At 41.7% G+C, this 17,220-nt stretch overlaps 1 protein-coding gene across 6 annotated transcripts in view; it reads left to right on the top strand.

Moving 5' to 3' along the window:
- The first annotated feature begins 154 nt into the window (after nucleotides 1-154).
- The window catches only part of IFT122 (intraflagellar transport 122), a 71,958-nt gene continuing 54,892 nt past the window's right edge, over nucleotides 155-17,220 (top strand). For 4 of the 6 annotated variants that reach the window (XM_044252947.1, XM_044252946.1, XM_044252944.1 and 1 more), the window contains exons 1-5: nucleotides 192-289; nucleotides 7,953-8,019; nucleotides 9,531-9,615; nucleotides 14,297-14,375; nucleotides 16,503-16,579. In XM_044252947.1, coding sequence (XP_044108882.1) covers nucleotides 249-289; nucleotides 7,953-8,019; nucleotides 9,531-9,615; nucleotides 14,297-14,375; nucleotides 16,503-16,579 — 349 coding nt within the window. In that variant the 5' untranslated portion in view covers nucleotides 192-248. The other 2 variants (XM_044252945.1, XM_044252948.1) reach the window with 2 other exon arrangements.

Raw genomic sequence — 17,220 nt, 5'->3', positions numbered from 1 at the left:
ACCTACCGCCCTCCGCCCATTCTGACCAGTCGCACGCGTCCTAGTTGCGCAGACTCCTAGGCTCCGTCCTATCTTCTGCTCCGTTCCCAGCCCTGCCTTTTAAGCCTGCGCACTCGGAATTCGGCCGCGCGCACGAGGCTCACTGCGCATGTGTGTTGCCAGGGGTAGCGCAGGTAACCAAAGTGGCTGGCGGAGCGGGGCCCGTTGCTGAGGCGGGAGGAGGGGCCTGAGGCGTGAGGGAAGCCGCGATGAGGGCCGTGTTGACGTGGAGAGATAAAGCCGAGCAGTGGTGAGGAGTGGGGCAGTCCGGGAGGAGCGGGAGGCCGAGCCGTGGCGGGGATGGCGGGAACCATGGCGAGAGCCCCCGTGGTTGCCAGGGGCAACGGGCCTGCGGCTGGGGCTGAGGGCACTGAACTCCGGGTCTGAGCAACTGCAGGGTCGCCCTCCCACCCTTTTGCGGATGGAGAAAATTGAGGCCTGGAGAGGAAGCCAAGGGGTGTACCCCGCGTGAGGTAGTGTCCTATCGAGGTCGTTTTACACAGAATCAGCCTGGGCCTGTCAGAATCCGTCCTGGCTTCGTCTTACTACCCATGACAATGTCTCTCAAAAAGGTCACAGATTTTGCCACATGTACAAAATCTTGGTGTTTTTTTCTGAATTGCCTGATTATCACTCAAATATGATTTTACACTCTGATTCTACAAGGAAGCTCTATTGCTCCATATTTGAAAGTCAGTATCACTTGCCCTGAGATAAATGAGAAACTCAAAGTTGGGAGAAACAAAACGGTGTTAGTAAGTTGTAGCTAGATACTGTTGCTAGGAACCCTTTAAGCCTCTGGTCTGCTGTCCTGGAGAACTGGAAGTTCAGCAAGTGTGGTCTGAGAGGTGCTTGAGGTAAATAGCTCAGAGCAAGACTTTCTCCTATGGTTAATTAGAAGGTTGGAAACAGAATTAAGAGAATGACTTTCTCACCTTATGAGTCAATGTTAATGTCCTATTCCATTTTTATCAACTAAATCCGTCATACAAGGAAACATTTGGGAAATACTGACTTATTGGATAGTTCCCCTCAGCCTGACCTTAATCTTCCTAGCTGATCTTTTCACCTTCATGGTGCAGCCTCTGTTTTGGCCACTGGAACAGGACCTTTAACATTCCCTCTCTTGAAGGTGTGCAGAAGGCATGCCCTTTTTCTTCATCTCCTTACATTGGAATTGTAAACATTCTGTAATGTTCCCTTCGGATACGGTTTCTCTCTCTTCTGTACTCTGCACTGGTAATAGCTAATGCTTACTATGCACCAGACCCTGGCTAAGAACTTCATGTCTTTTTATCTCATTGTCACTTCACAACAGCCCTCTGAACTATGTATTGTAATTACCTCTCTTTTACTTAAAAGGAAACTGAAGCACAGAGAGGGTAACTAATTTGCCACAGTCACACAGCAAGTAAGTGGTGGAGCCAGCTTTTTTCCTCACTCCAAAGCCAATACTCTTAGCTACTAAATTAGTTTTTTCTTATGTTACAGAGGTTGCAAACTCAAATGCCTGCAGGAGTCAGGCAGGCAATATAATGGGAGATGTTTATTTGTATCTTAAACTCAAGGAATCATCTGTCTCTCCTGAGAGTATTCTGCTATTCTACACCCCACTTTTCTTGAAACACATAGCCCTACCAGTATATCTTTCACTTTTACTTTTAATAGAAATTTGTGTCTAAAAAATTCTTTTGGGGTGCCTGGGTGGCTCAGTTGGTTAGGTGTCCAACTCTTGATTTCAGTTTAGCTCTTAATCTCAGGGTCCTCAGTTCAAGCCCCATGTTAGACTCCATGCTGGGAATGGAGCTTACTTAAAAAAAATAATAAAAGATAAATTTAAAAATTACTTTTTTCTTAATTCTATTATGAAAGTACCCACCATATAGTTGCTGATAACTATTGAACAAATTTGACTTTCATGTCAGAGAGTAAAAGGGAGTGGCAAGGAGTGTGGCAAACTAGAGATCTCATGCTCTCTGCCTAAAAAGGGCAGCTGCTGCTAAGCTCCTGCCAATTATCATCCTGCAGAAATTTGGCCTAGTGTGCTCAGATCTTCCTGTTTTTACCAGAAGCTATGAATTTGGGTTTTTATTTGAAATGCCCTAATTTTTAATGCTGGCAACTAATCTGAAATTGAAATAAAACACCATGTGGGCCAAACAAAACATTTGCTGGCCAGATACAGCCTGATTTGCTCCGTTTTCAACCCCTGGCGTAGAATTTTGTTCATTCCTCTCTGTGGTACTTAGAATCTGTATAGTGTAAAGACTTATTTTTGCATCTGTTTATTCCAGAAGTCTATAAATCCCTTAAAAGCAATGGCTACTTATTCATTTCTAAGGCATATTCCAGAGCCTAGACAAATCAGTGGTTTGTATGACTGTTTGATAGATAGGTGTATTCATTTGATGGATAGTTGTATTCATGAATAAATTAATAAGTGAATGAATGAATGCTGAGTTTAGATTGATTATTTGGGTTTTGGCCCATTATAGGTTTGAAACAACTTATTAGATTAGGGACTGTAGGGCTTCTATAGACCAGCAATCCTGATGGCAGCTACATATGCCAGCTGGAAGCCTAGAATAAGATAAAACAAAAACTATTAAAAATAAATAGTGGAACTAAGAGATCTTAGATGTCTAAAATTAGTCATCCACAACAGAACCAGCCACTGTTCTTTGACTTCCAGTCCAAACCTCACGTGGTAATAGGATTTCTATTTTTTGAATATTGCTGCTGTGATCATCAGATTTGCACTTAGCTAGGTGGTCCTGTTCATCCTCCGCCTTCATCTTCTGCTTGCTAACATTTATTTTTATTTTTATTTTTTTTTAAAGATTTTATTTATTTATTTGACACCGAGAGAGAGAGATCACGAGTAGGCAGAGAGAAAGGAGGAAGCAGGCTCCCTACTGAGCAGAAAGCCCGATGTGGGGCTTGATCCCAGGACGCTGAGACCATGACCTGAGCCGAAGGCAGAGGCTTAACCCACTGAGCCACCCAGGTGCCCCTGCTTGCTAACATTTAAATATATGCTTTTCACTTCAGCTGAAAATTCCATTTTCCTATCCAAAATTCCTTCCCAAATGCTCTTATTCTTCTCTGAACTCCCTCCTTTCTTTTCTTTCCTTTTTTTTTTTTTTTTTTTGAAAGATTGTATTTGTTTATTTGTTAGAGAGTGAGAGCCAGCGAGCACAAGTAGGGGGAGCAGCAAACAGAGGGAGAAGTAGGCTCCCTCCTGAGCAGGGCTCCATCCCAGGACCCTGGAATCAGGACCTGAGCTGAAGGCAGACGCTTAACTGATTGAGCTATCCAGGTGTCCCTGAACTCCCTCCTTTCTTCCTTAAAAGCACTGCTCCAGGTTTATCTCAACGAAGATGCCTTATCTGTTAGCCTGCCTTATTCCAGTCAGGACAACATTTGTTATCACCCTCCAGTTACACCAGCTAGTATTTACTGAGTACTTGCTATAGGCCAGACAGTGTTTACATTCATTATTTTATTTAATCGCCACAGCAACCAGTGTGGTTGGAATTGTTACCCCATTTACAGATGAAGAAACAGACTTAACAAGGTGACATAATTTGCCTAAGATTCAAAGCAAATAACTGGGGCTGGGTCCGATTGTGCAGGATTTGGAGGGGCACCTTGGGACTTCAGTTTACAGTGAAGTGGTCACAAGGTTGGCAGAGGACGATTTGCAAGATTTGCCCTCTGTCTTTCTGCAATGACATTTGACAGCGAATCCTTCTCTTAAAAGAGGGTGGATTGGGGGAGAGAGCCATCCTTTAGTACAATAAACTGCCTGCAGCCTGGTGAGCGCTCCAGTCCTGGGAGTGTTCAGAGATTGGATGGCTATCTCTAGGGAATTCCTAGGGAATTCCCTGCTGTGTGTGGGAGCTGGACTACCTGACAAATTTTAGGGTCTTTCCCAATTCAGAGTTTCTTTGATCTTATCAATCTTGAAAATAAAGCAACCAGTTGTTTTTGTTTGTTTGTTTTTACCAGCAAAGTGGGTTTATTCAGGAATAGGAGAGGAATTATGATTCAGGAGAAGAAAGCTATGGTGAAACACAGTCAAGTTCTAGAAACAAAGGAGAAGAAGACTCTTTTGTAGAGGAAAGGGGGAAGGAAGTTGGGAGGGGCTATTATAAGCAAAAAGTCCATTAAAGTAAACTGGGAGTTCAGAGTGTAGTGGCTTTTCATTGGTTGAGTTGTGACAGTCTCTCATGTTGCCGGGCCAGGAGAAAAATCTTTATCTAGGGTAAGGTATAGGCTTCTTCCTGTTGGTTCTTCAAAGGGTTGCCAACAAGTAGTACACCATGAGCGCTCCCGCTTCTGGCCTCTGGACTCCATTTTATTTTATTTTTTTATAATGTAATTTTTAAAAAAGATTATTTATTTATTTATTTGACAGAAATCACAAGCAGGCAGAGAGACAGGCAGAGAGAAGGGGAAGCAGGCTCCCTGCTGAGCAGAGAACCTGATGTGGGGCTCGATCCCAGGACCCCGAGATCATGACCTGAGCCAAAGGCTTAACCCACTGAGCCACCCAGGTGTCCCTGGACTCCATTTTAAATAAGATTTTCTTTAATTGGTTTCAATCTCATGATGTAATTAAAGTCTGAGGGGTTTAAGATAAAATAGTTTGTCGATTATATTAATTTTGTGTCTAGGACAATGCCATGCACGGTGGGCCAACAACTGTCTAAAATAGGGTCCTTGCCCTTAAACTGCACATGACTATAATTAAGATAGTATTTGAAACTGTGAAATATAGAAGGCAATATAATTCAGAACTACAATGAATTATACAGATCCTAAGTGAATTAACAGTTTAGATTGGGGTAAATTGAACATTACATTATACTTTAGGAAGGCAAATTTCAAGATATATAGAGAAAACGAATTTTCACATCTGAGAGTAAGATAGTTTAAGGCGTGGCCCAAATCAGACACCTAAATGATTTTCTGAGAATTCAACCCAAAATGATCCTTATGAAGAAGCTCACCACAGGAACCACTTTAATGAGCTTAGATTGTCTACAGTGCAGAAAGGAAGCCACATGACCAAGAATGACTATAAAAGAGAGGTACAGGGGCGCCTGGGTGGCTCAGTGGGTTAAAGCCTCTGCCTTCGGCTCAGGTCATGATCCCAGCGTCCTGGGATCGAGCCCTGCGTCGGGCTCTCTGCTTGGAGGGGAGCCTGCTTCCTCCTCTCTGCCTGCCTCTCTGCCTACTTGTGATCTCTGTCTGTAAAAATAAATAAATAAAATCTTTAAAAAAAAAAAAAAAGAGAGGTACAGATCCTCTCCAAAATCTGGTACCTCATCACAGCAACCCACAGGTGTCAGGTGCTTGCACAAGGCTGGCCATGCACCCAGAGGTGGGAGGGCAACTTTTTAGCCTTGTTTTGTAGGTGAGGACAAAAGCTCAAACAGGATGTAAGATCTTCTGAATCCAGGTCCCTTCTGAGTTTCACTTTACTGCCTCAGGTTGTGATACACACCAAGTATATTTTCCTCTAGACTCAGAGAAAGTGCAGAAAATAGTAAGGCCCAGATACGTTACCATGTAATAGGGAGGAAGCTGAAGAACTCAGTGTCTGTGTTTGCTTCTATCAGGAGGGATGCCCACCCTTGTTCCAGCTTCTCCATCAGCCAGCTGTTGAAGATATGTGAAGAGTTATTATTATTATTATTTTAAGAATTATTTTTTTAGGGGCACCTGGGTGGCTTAGTGGGTTAAAAGCCTCTGCCTTCGTCTCAGGTCATGATCCCGGGGTCCTGGGATCGAGCCCCACATCAGGCTCTCTTCTCAGCAGGGAGCCTGCTTCCTCCTCTCTCTGCCTGCCTCTCTGCCTACTTATGATCTCTGTCTTCAAATAAATAAATAAAATCTTTTTAAAAAAAGAAAAAAGAATTATTTTTTAAAGGAAGCTTCTGAGGCCAACAGAGCCTATATAAAAAGCTTTCTGAATTCTACATGTAATGCCTTTTTTTTCATATTGATAAAGTGTGGAAACTGTTGCTAATTATTTTGTCAACTATGGCATATGCTAATAATAATGAAAATGAGGGTCACAAATCAGAGTGTATTATATCTTGGGCTTTGGAGCCAGACTGCCTGGGTTTGAATTCTGGTGCTGCCTCCACTCAGTAGCAGTTTATTTTCAGACAAGTTACTTAACTTCTCTGGGCCTTAATTTTTCTCATCTGCTGAATGTGTATAGGGTTATGAGGATTAAGTAAACTAATACATATAAAGCACTTAAACTGCACTTAGCATACACTGTAAATAGATGTGCTTAATAAATGTTAGCCACTATTACTGTTCAAGTACTAAGGATAACAAAGGTTTGTCATATTTGAGAATTCTTCAAGAAAGTGGAAGGCAATATAGCACAGACTCCAGAAGTCTTATCTGAATTGAAATTCTGGTCCGCCATTTGCTGGTAGTATGATGTTGGGTGAGATACTTGACCTCTGAGCTATGGTGTCCTCAACTACAAAACTGAGTAATAATTCTTACCTCATGGAATTGCAAGGATGAAATAAAATAATGTATATAATAATAATAAAATATAAATAAACAAAAATGAATAAAATAAAATATAATAATAATTAATAATAAGAAATTTAAAATAATAATAATAATAATAATTTCAAGAGCTCAGCAGGAGTATCTCTGGAATACACTCCAAGTACTCTTCCCCAGGGACTATACGTCTAGATTACTACAGGTATCATGTAAATTTATACCATGCTTTTAAAAAAATATTTATTTATTTATATTTATACCACACTTTTACAAATAGGCTGCCCAGGCAATGCTATCTAGCACATTCTTACTAGAGTCATTGGAACTAAGGAAATCTGCCTAGGGCATTCAAGAAGCATTGTAATATGGCTCTAGTCTGTTTTTCTAGCCTGATCTCTCCCTACTGCCTTGGTGTGGTAAACTGTTGCAGTCAATTCGATTGTTTAGACTGTTTGCTATTCCCCACCTTCCTGTCTTTGCTTATTCTGTTTTCTCTGCCTGAAATGCTGCCCCCTCCAATCTCCTCTTGCATGTCTCAAAAGCCCTACTTTTTTCATGTACTATTTTTTTCCATGAAGCTTTTTCTTATCTGTTCTCCAGATCAGAACATTGAGTCTTCCTCCTTTGAATTCTGCCTAAAACCTTTACTCAGTATTGTTCTGTATTTCATCTAAGAGGTCACTGATTGTAAAATACCATTATTTTACATATCACTAAGAAAGCAAACAAGGCTTTCAGTTAGGCTGACATATATCATCAACTACAAGACACATCCCCACCTCAGAGATGTTAAAATGTGAAAAAATGTATGCTTCAGAGTTGATGACATATGGTAGTTCTTTATGAATGTCTCTGAATCACATCTCCTAACTGGATGGTAGTTTCCTTGAGGGCAGGCATTTGCTGCTGTAATTTACTGGATTTACTGTGATTTACTCATTTGGTATCTGTAACTGCTTAGCACCTAAGAGGTATTCATTAAGTATCTGATTGGTTGGAAATAATAATGATACGTTAATAAATGACCAATTTTCAGAAACGTGAATTTAGTAGCCCTCAGTTTGTCTAGCCTTTATAGAAGAGTTAGTGCCTTCGACTGTTGATCCTTTGAATCATCTCTGGTGTCTGGCTGCTGGACAAGTGGAAATTGGAACATAAAGCTAACTGCCGAGTAAATCGTGATTGAATGGGCTGCCAAGGTATGGTGGTTGAATGGAATTTGCAACCAAATGCAATTCTTAGCCATTATTTTCTCCCTCATATACAAGCAGTGTTTCATAATGGAAATAAAGTTTGCTTTCCTGGCCATTAGCAGACCTCATCATTTTGGTTCCTAATTGTCCTTTTGTCTTGTCTTGTCTCCTGTTTAGTATATATGACCTCGCGTTTAAGCCTGATGGAATGCAACTGATTTTGGCTGCAGGAAACAGATTACTGGTAGGATTGTGTTTGAGCTTCCTTTTTAAGTGCTTTTTTCCCTCTCCCTCTTGTAAATGCTCTGAAATTTGACCCCCTTTTTTTAAGATAAAAAAGGCAGGGGCAGAAAAACCAGTCATTTTTTATTAGGGAAGGAAATGGGCTATTTAAAACAGGTAAGTAAACTGTCTATCAGATAGGAACCTGTGAACAATACCTCCTTTAGAGTCATTAATCTTTCCCTTTTTACTTTGAGACACCCATGAAAGAGTTGAAAACAATTAATCAAAATGCCTTTGAAACTGTACTGGTGTCAGCTGACATTTTGTCCCCCTGAAAAATTCAAGCAATAAGACTGAAGCAGCCCCCTCCCTGAGAAGCCAGATAGCCTGACCCCAACTTTCAGGCATTGGCCTACTAAATAATTCCATATGGATGCTGTCCTTTTTTCATATTTTCAAAGAATATAAGCTCCCTCTGGAACCTATCCCAGTGTATAAAAGTAATTTTCAGAGAACTCTTTATGTTTGACCTAAAAACCTTTGTATGATCTCTCCTTCCTCCTACGTAAGTCCACTTCCCCTCACTCTGTTGTCTCGAGATATGCAGACTGACTGATCTCCATTCTCTGTAAGGTAATTACATAATCTTAAAACCTTGGTTAAATTGTTCTGCAGACTTCTTCTCGCCAGGGTAAACAGTCCAATTCCTTTTACTTTTTTTTTTTTCAAAGGTTATCTTCTCCAACACTAACCATTTCTGGAGGGTTTTGCCTTGATTACTCAGGGTGTTTTTAAAATTTCCACATATTTATAGGTGTTACAATGCTACAAAATATCCTAAATCCAAATTACAGCTAGGTTTTATAATATTTCCTTTGATTTGCAAACCCAGAGTTCAGGTCTATGACTTTCAAACTTTTGATAGCAGGTATGAAACATCTCTCTATGATGTTCATACTAGGGGAAGGGCTAGTACTAAAATTTAATCATGTTGTAGCTGGCTCTTTGTGGGTGGTAGCTTAACTTGGGAGGGTCTAGCTTGATTGGTTATATATCCAAATTCACATAAGTTGAGTGAATTTCGTAGAGAAGTTCCGCGGAGTGAACTTCTATTTCTTAAGGATTAGTAGCATGTTCCTGGCCATGTAATTCAGAGTTAGGACTTCTACTTTTTGGGTCCTCCGCTTTAAGTCATATTCTGTTTTCTCAGTGTAGTTTTTACTTGATAAAATGTAGAATATTGACAAATATTGACAAAGTGACAAATATTTTGTTATATAAACAAAAACAGGAGCAACCTGCAGGAATTCTAACTAATGGATATCACGGGGATACTCTGTACTTTGTCCTCCCCACCTCCCACGGGGGGAGGCACAGAGGGAGAATCTCAAGAGAGAGAATCTTAAGCCTGTAGCAGGCAGGGCTTGATCTCACAACCCTGAGATCATGACCTGAGCTAAAATTAAGAGTCGAACACTTAACTGGCTGAGCCATCAAGGCGCCCCTATACTTCTGTCTCTTTTTTGCCAGGTTTATGATACCTCTGATGGCACGTTACTTCAGCCCCTAAAGGGACACAAAGATACTGTGTACTGTGTGGCATATGCAAAGGATGGTAAGAGTCTATTCTGATTTTACACTCTCTGCAATGGCGTCATAGCCGCTCATTTTTTCTCCTTAGTCACTCCTGAGTACGACTTGTGGTTGCAGAAGATAGTTAAGTTTCTTAAGCTTCAGTTCAATCATTCAAGTCGACAAGTACTTACTGAGGGCCATCTATGTGCCAGGCACTATTCTAGATGCTTGAAATAAGTAAATTAAACAATATGCTGGAAATAAGGCAGAATAAGGGGAATTGGAGTGTTGGGTGGGGCAGGAGATTAGGTACAGAAATGAGGGAGGTGGTGAGGGTGGGTTTATTGAGACAGGAACAGATGAGCCAAGACTTGAAGGTGGGGAGCCAGTGTGATTCTGATAGTGGGCATCTAGGGGAAGAGAGCTTCTCACAGAGGGAAAAAAAACCATTGCAAAGACCCTGAGGTGAGAATGTACCTTCCAGGGGCTTTGGCAGAGAGAGTCAGGGGGAGCAGTTGAGGATATGGGTAGAGAGGTAACAGGTATGGTTGGGGTGGCCAGATCATGTTGGGTGTCATAAGGACTTTGACTTAGATTCTCAGTGAAAATGGGGAACCACTAAAGACTTCTGAGCAGAGGAGAGATCTGATCTGATTTGTATTTTAAAAGGATCCCTCTAGCTGATATTTTAGAAACAGCCTGCAAGGGGTGAGGGTTGGGGCAGGGAGACCAGTGAAGAAGCATCATCCAGGCAAGTTTTATAACACAAGTGATGGTGGCTCAGACCTCTGAGAGAGGTGAGAGTAGAGGAAGTAGTAAGGAGTGGTAGATTCTGGGTATTGTTTGAAGGATAAGATTGCTAGAAAGATGGTGTATGTGGTGTGAAGAAAGGAAGCAGGGGTGACTGCAAAGATTCTGATCTGAGCTACTGAAAAGTTTGGAGTGGCTTTCTACTAAGACGGGAAAGGCTGCAGATAATATACTTAGAGTGGAAGATCAGGAGTTCAGTTCGGACATGCTGAATTTGAGAAACGCTGATGCCATAGGAGAGAGGGGAAGGACTTGTCAGAACAGAATCATTGAGTGGGCAAGAGGAGATGGGATCTAGGACCTAGATGGGGCATGGTGGAAGGTAGAGGATGTCACACAGGAGCTGGCAGAATGAGGCATATTGTATTAGGAGTCTAACAAGAAGTCTCTTTCATTTTTTCAGTGAAATAGGAATCTACATGACCTCAGAGTGAGGATGGGGAGGGAGGTGTCAGAGAGTTGAGAAGAAAGGAAAGAATGGAAAGTTGCCACTTAGGAGAATGGCTGAGTGGATGTACTGTGAAATCCCAAGCAACATGAAGGGCCCACTTGAAGCTGATCATCAATAGAAAGTGAGAGCAGTTGGTGTGATTATGTTTTTTCCCCCCACTACTTTGGGCTGCATAGATGCAGGGTTGAAGAGACTTGGGTTTAACCAAATTGGTAGGTTTACAAGCACCTCTGAAGAGGAAATAAGAGGGCAAGGGAGTGGAGGATGTATGCAGATTATATACATTGACTTTAAACTGCTGGCTGTGTAAGCTGTGTAATGGCTGGGGGGGAAGATTAGAGGACCACAGGGGGTGGGGCAGTGAAGAGGTTCTAGGTCCTGGTAGATTTGAAGGGCTACTGGCTATGGTGAGGTGACAAAGAGGAGAGGTCAGAGAATGGATGCTTGAAATCAATACTGAGAATTAAAAATAAATCTCTGCTATTCTTTGTGTGGGGTTACTGAAAAGAACATGGGCTTTGGCATGAGATGGCTCCAAGTTCCAATCCTAAGGTAGTTATTGAGTCTCTCTGAGTCTCAGTTTCCTTATATGTCAAATGGATATAGGATGAGAGGTAGCATTCTGTGACCACTGCTGAGAAGGCCCAGAATCAGAATGTTACAGTGCCTGAATGAACCTTGGAAATCATTCAGGTTCCAGGTTTTTAACTTCTTTTAGATGATGAACCTCTTCGAGAATCTAATGAAAGCTGCAAACCTCTTTGTAGAAAAGTGCACATTCTTCATGTATACACACAATTTTGTAAGTATAGCTTTAATTGGATCTAGCCCAGTGTCTTCATTTTAGTCCTACGTAAAGACCTGGAGAAGTCAAGTGACTCGCTAAGATCATGCAGCAAGTTAGTGGCCAGAACACTTCCTTCTTGCCTCATAGTCAGCTATGCTGTGTCATAGTAGCCATGGGTTGTTCTGTTTTCTGTTTTTTATGTGCATGTTTGAGTTCAAATTCAGAGTAATACTGTAGGGAGGCCTTCGGTGCCTCTAGAGTTTATAAACCTAGGGGTTCTTTGGCTTACTACGCTATTAAGTCCCTTGAGGCTGTCAGAGTGTGGCCTATGATTAGTGGCAATTGTCAGCACTTTGCAGAGTCCAGACACACACATCATCATATTTGACCTTCCCAACAACTCTTTCAACCAGGCAGGGAGGGATTCTCACCTCCTGCATAAATAAGACAGACTTGGAGAAATTACAGGGAGGGATTCTTACCTCCTGCATAAATGAGAAGACAGACTTGGAGAAATTACAGGTGAGGGTGACAAAGCCAGACCTGCCCCAGGTCTTCCGACTACAGAGCCCTCATTCCTTCTAATAGATCATGTTGCTTCTCCAGGACATTACATCATAATTCAGAAGTCTTTTAATTCCTCTAAACTAGTCTTTTCCTCCTGGCTCTAGCAATGGAAATACTCTGAATTATGGTATTGCTCTTAAAGCTTGCTTGTTTCCAGTGTCTCACTTAGTTTAATTAATATTTAATGAACAATCATGATACAAAGGTATGAAAGAACTAGTTTTTGGTTCAAGAAAAATAAGACAATATGAAGAAGTAATTGTAATAATAAGAGCTAATTTTTAAAAAAGATTTTATTTATTTGTCAGAGAGAGAGCAAGCACACAAGCAGGGGGCAGTGACAAGCAGAAGGAGAAGCAGGCTCCCCGATAAGCAAGGACCCTGTTTCAGGATACAATCCCAGGACCTTGGGATCATGACCTGAGCCAAAGGCAGACACTTAACTGACTCAGCCACCCAGGAGTCCCTAATTTTTTTTTTTTTAAGTACTGATTCTATTCTAGACACTGTCCAAAATACTTTAATCTCCTTTAATCTTCACAACAACTATGAGGTAAATGCTGTTGCATCTGTTTTTCAAATGAGGAAATGAAGCATAAGATGTTCAGAAACTTGTTCTGGGTCCTGCAGCTGGTACTATCACTAGGAATTCCAATTCAGACTCTGAGGCCATAGCCCACACTCTTCATTACCTGCTGTCTGCCATTGTGGAGGGAGGAGTGACAGAAATAATAACAAATAAAAGCAGCTTCTGTGTATTTAATAGATGCAGCAATGTCCTATGACTCACCCAAATATCTGCTATTCCAGCCATCATGAAAGGTGTTTTACAAATATTATCTTAGTTGTCCCCTATACAGAGCCTTTGAGGAAGATGTTATTATTCCTTTATGTTTCAGATGTAGAAGCTCAGAAAACAGTGACTTGCCCAAGGTCAACTTCCACTGGCCTTAAGAACAAAGTCTAAAATTCCTTAACAAGGTTTATAAAATCTGGCCCATGGTTACTTCTCAGAGGTCATCTCTCAGCAGAGTAAGTGAAGGCTCCCTGTTGTTTGCTGCCATGATACCCCGCTCCACTTCTAAGCACTTGTAAACATGAAACGATGTCATTAAGAAGTAACTACTTGGGATGCCTGGGTGGCTCAGTCGGTTAAGCCACTGCCTTCGGCTCAGGTCATAATCCCAGGGTCCTGGGATTGAGTGCCGCATCGGGCTCCTTGCTTGACGGGAAGCCTGCTTCTCTCTCTGCCTCTGCCTGCTTGTGCACTTGTGCTCTCTCTCTTTTTCTTTCTCTCTCTCTGTATCTCTGACAAATAAAAATCTTTTAAAAAAAAAAGTAGTAAATACTTGTTAGATGTTATATGTTGCGTCTCTCTAGTCCCATTCTTTCATAAAGCCCAACTAGTATGGAAATGAAAATCTCATTTGTTGCTCTTACTTAAATCCTTTCTTTGGGATAAAGAACAAGTTCTTGACTATGACCCCGAAGCTCCTAGAGATCTATCCTTCACCCACCTCCCCCCTGGCCCTTGGTATTCCGTGCTGGTGCCTGTCAGCCCCTCAGACATAACAGGCTTTTCCTTCCTCAGTGCCTTTGCGTATCTTTTCTGTCCTTGCGAATGGGTCTTTAGCTTCTCTTTGTACCTGGCTAAGTTTTGCTTATCCTTTAGGTCTCAACTGAAGGTTCTCCTCCTGAGAATCCTTTACCTCATCTAAATTAGGTCCCCCAGTTATTCTGTTTCCTAGGACTCACTTCTTATCACATTATATTTGTGTTGGATTAATTTCATTTAATGCCTTCTTTTACTAACAGTCTAAACTCTGTGAAGGTAGGGATCATGTGTGCTTTAATCACTGCTTAATCCTTAGCATAGAACATGATACCTAGCATGTGGTAGGCCATCAATACATCATTGTTTACTCAGTGCCGGACAAACTTCCGAATCCAAACTTCCTGACTGCCATCCAGTACTAATAAGAAAAAGAAGTAGAGAAACAGCTGACACTTATTAGTTACCTCAAAGAGCTAGTTTTCTAAGAAATACTCCTTGGGAAATGCTGGTTTAAAATAAATGTGACAGTTTTCTTTTTAAAATACTTTTAGGCAAACGCTTTGCTTCTGGATCAGCTGATAAAAGCGTTATTATCTGGACCTCAAAATTGGAAGGCATTCTGAAGTACACGTAAGTAACCATTTAGATGTACAGTATTGTTGGTTTGACTCATACTGAGCTACTCCAGCAAAAGCCCCTTTAGGAAGAACTTTTTTCTCTGCAATTGAACTTGAAGGAGTATATGGTGGGTATAGGAAAGTTGGGTAATGAATACATGAATGAAAATTTCTTGAGCATGTCTAGCCTGGCCAACATTGAGCTAGGTGTTTTCATATAGCTCAGTTGAGTTAATCTGACACCATAGATTCCACCCCACCCAAACCAGTCCCCTTTTAATGTCCCCATTTTGGGGATTGGCCTCGCATCCACCCAGTTTTAACAGCCAGAAACCCAGGGTCACTGTGCTCCAAGCTTCCTCTCTGTAAGGGCTCTGCTCATGTTCTTTCCTGTTCCTTCGCCAAGTTAACCCCTACTTGCTCTGCAGATTTCAGGTTCAGATGTTGCTTCTTCTGGGAAGCTGTTCCTGGTCCTCTAGACTCACTCAGATCTTCTTCCTGGCGTTTCTCCCAGTTGTAGTTTTATAGTTTTTCTGGTGATTGAGATATCTCCCATCAGCCTATAAACTCCATGAAAGCAAACATTGCATTTGTTTTTGCTCACCCTGTGTTCCTGGTGCCTAGTACAATGCCTGGCCCATAACTGGTACTTAGAAAATGATTTTTTTTCTTTTTCTTTATTTTATATATTTTTTAAAGATTTTATTTATTTATTTTGACAGAGAGAGAGATCACAAGTAGGCAGAGAGGCAGACAGAGAGAGAGAGAGATGAAGAAGCAGGCTCCCTGCTGAGCAGAGAGCCCGACGTGGGGCTCGATCCCAGGACCCTGAGATCATGACCTGAGCCGAAGGCAGAGGCTTTAACCCACTGAGCCACCCAGGCGCCCCTTTTTTTTCTTTTTAATTGTGGTAAAATACATATAACATATTTATCATCTTAACCATCTTTTAAGTATACAGTTCAGTAGTGTTAAGTACATTCATATTGTTGTACAAAACCTCCATAACTCTTTTCGTCTTACAAAACTAAAATTCCATACCCAATCAATGACAATTATTCCCTGGGCCCTTGGCCCCTGGCAGTCACTATTTTACTTTCTGTCTCTATGAATTTGACTTCTCTGGGCATTTTATATAAGTGAATCTTGCAGTATTTGTCCTTTCATGACTAATTTATTTCACTTAGCATAATGTCCTCTCGGTTCATCCATTTTATAGCATGTGTCTGTATTCCCTTCCTTTTTGTTTTTGTTTTTTTTAAAGATTTGCTTAATTATTTTAGAGAGAGAGTTGGGGAGAGGTGCAGAGGGAAAGAACCTCAAGTAGACTCCCTGCTGAGCATGGAGCCTAATGCGGGGCTCAATCCCAGGACCCCAAGATCATGACCTGAGCCAAAATAAAGAGTTAGCCACTTAGCCAACTGAGCCACCCAGGCACCCCAGAATTCCCTTTCTTTTTATGGCTGAGTTATATTCTAGTATATGTATGTAGCACATTTTGTTTTTCCACTTATCCATCCTTGATGGACATTGAGTTGCTTCCAGTTCTTGGCTATTTTGATTGCTGTTATGAATGTGGGTATACAGATCAACAGCTTTGAGTGAGTGAATAAATGAATGAGTGATGAATGAGGTTTTAAGTGAATTGTTACCCAGAAGTGAAGTAATAAAACAGAGGCTTAGATGCCGTGTGTGTACATGACTCACACATCTTTCATTGCTGTCTCAGGATTTGCCACGTTCCCAGATCTTGACCTATAATATCTTCATTGCACCTCCATCCTGTATTTCCAGGCCTCCACAAAGCAATAAATAACAGCCATCACCTATGCACCTGGTGCTAGGCTACGTGCTTTACTTCATTATCTTATCAGTTTACAAATGGGAGGAAGCTACCATGCTGGTCTTGGAGGAGGTAGCATTTAGACTAGGCCAGTTTTGTGGGTAAGGTCTAAGAGATGAAATGGTGGGTGAGAAGCAATCCACGGCAGGCGAATTCATCCTTGTGCCTTTTGTTGGTCACTTGCATAAGAGCTTGTGGTGTGTAGTCAGTCTGTGGGCTTATCATAAAATCTTCAGTTGTAGCCACTGAAACATTTGTGGTTTGCTGCATAATAATCTATAGTTGTTTACTTCTTAGACACAATGATTCTATCCAGTGTGTCTCCTACAATCCTGTTACCCACCAACTGGCGTCTTGTTCCTCCAGTGACGTTGGTAAGTTCTGCTTCCCAGTGTCGTATCCTGGAATTACTGAAAATCTGGGCAAAAAATCCTGAAACCCATCTAGAATGTGGTTGTTTCATCCTAAGAGAGTTAATGCTACTTCCCTCCCCTCAATGGCTAAGAGGAGGCTAACAGTTATTCTTTAAATTGTGTGGAAACCAAGAGAGTGAATGGTAACAAAAGTCTGGTAAGCAACTGGGCGACAGCAGGAAGGGCCCCAGGGAGGGAAATGGTAAGAAGGGTTGGAGAGCACAGGCATAACTTGGTGTTGCCATCTCTGGGAAGCCTTCCTGTCTCATCTGGCATGAGTAGGTCATTATCCCTGCACCTCTGTGTTCCCAAACATCCATCATCCATGTGTGTGGGAAATTCTCTACTGTTTCAACTGTGCTTCTTGTGTAGCCACCATTACTTGTTCGTGGCTATAGCTGTCCTTCCTGAGGGGCTGGATGCCCAGAGGAGCTCACTGTGGCCCCGTTTATGGCATTGGCAATGGTGCTGGCACAGAGGAGAGGCCAGTGAAATGTCCATTGAGGCAGGGAGGGAAGGAGCAGAGGCATGTAGGTTATCTCTGTTTATGGTCAATTCTGGTTTTCAGCTCATCTGTTCTTCCTTGCTGAGTACAACAGAAC

Source organism: Neovison vison, chromosome 6, assembly GCF_020171115.1.
Source record: "Neovison vison isolate M4711 chromosome 6, ASM_NN_V1, whole genome shotgun sequence".
Taxonomy (NCBI): domain Eukaryota; kingdom Metazoa; phylum Chordata; class Mammalia; order Carnivora; family Mustelidae; genus Neogale; species Neogale vison.
Note: the sequence above shows the minus strand (reverse complement) of the source record. Positions and strands in the feature narration are given on the sequence as shown.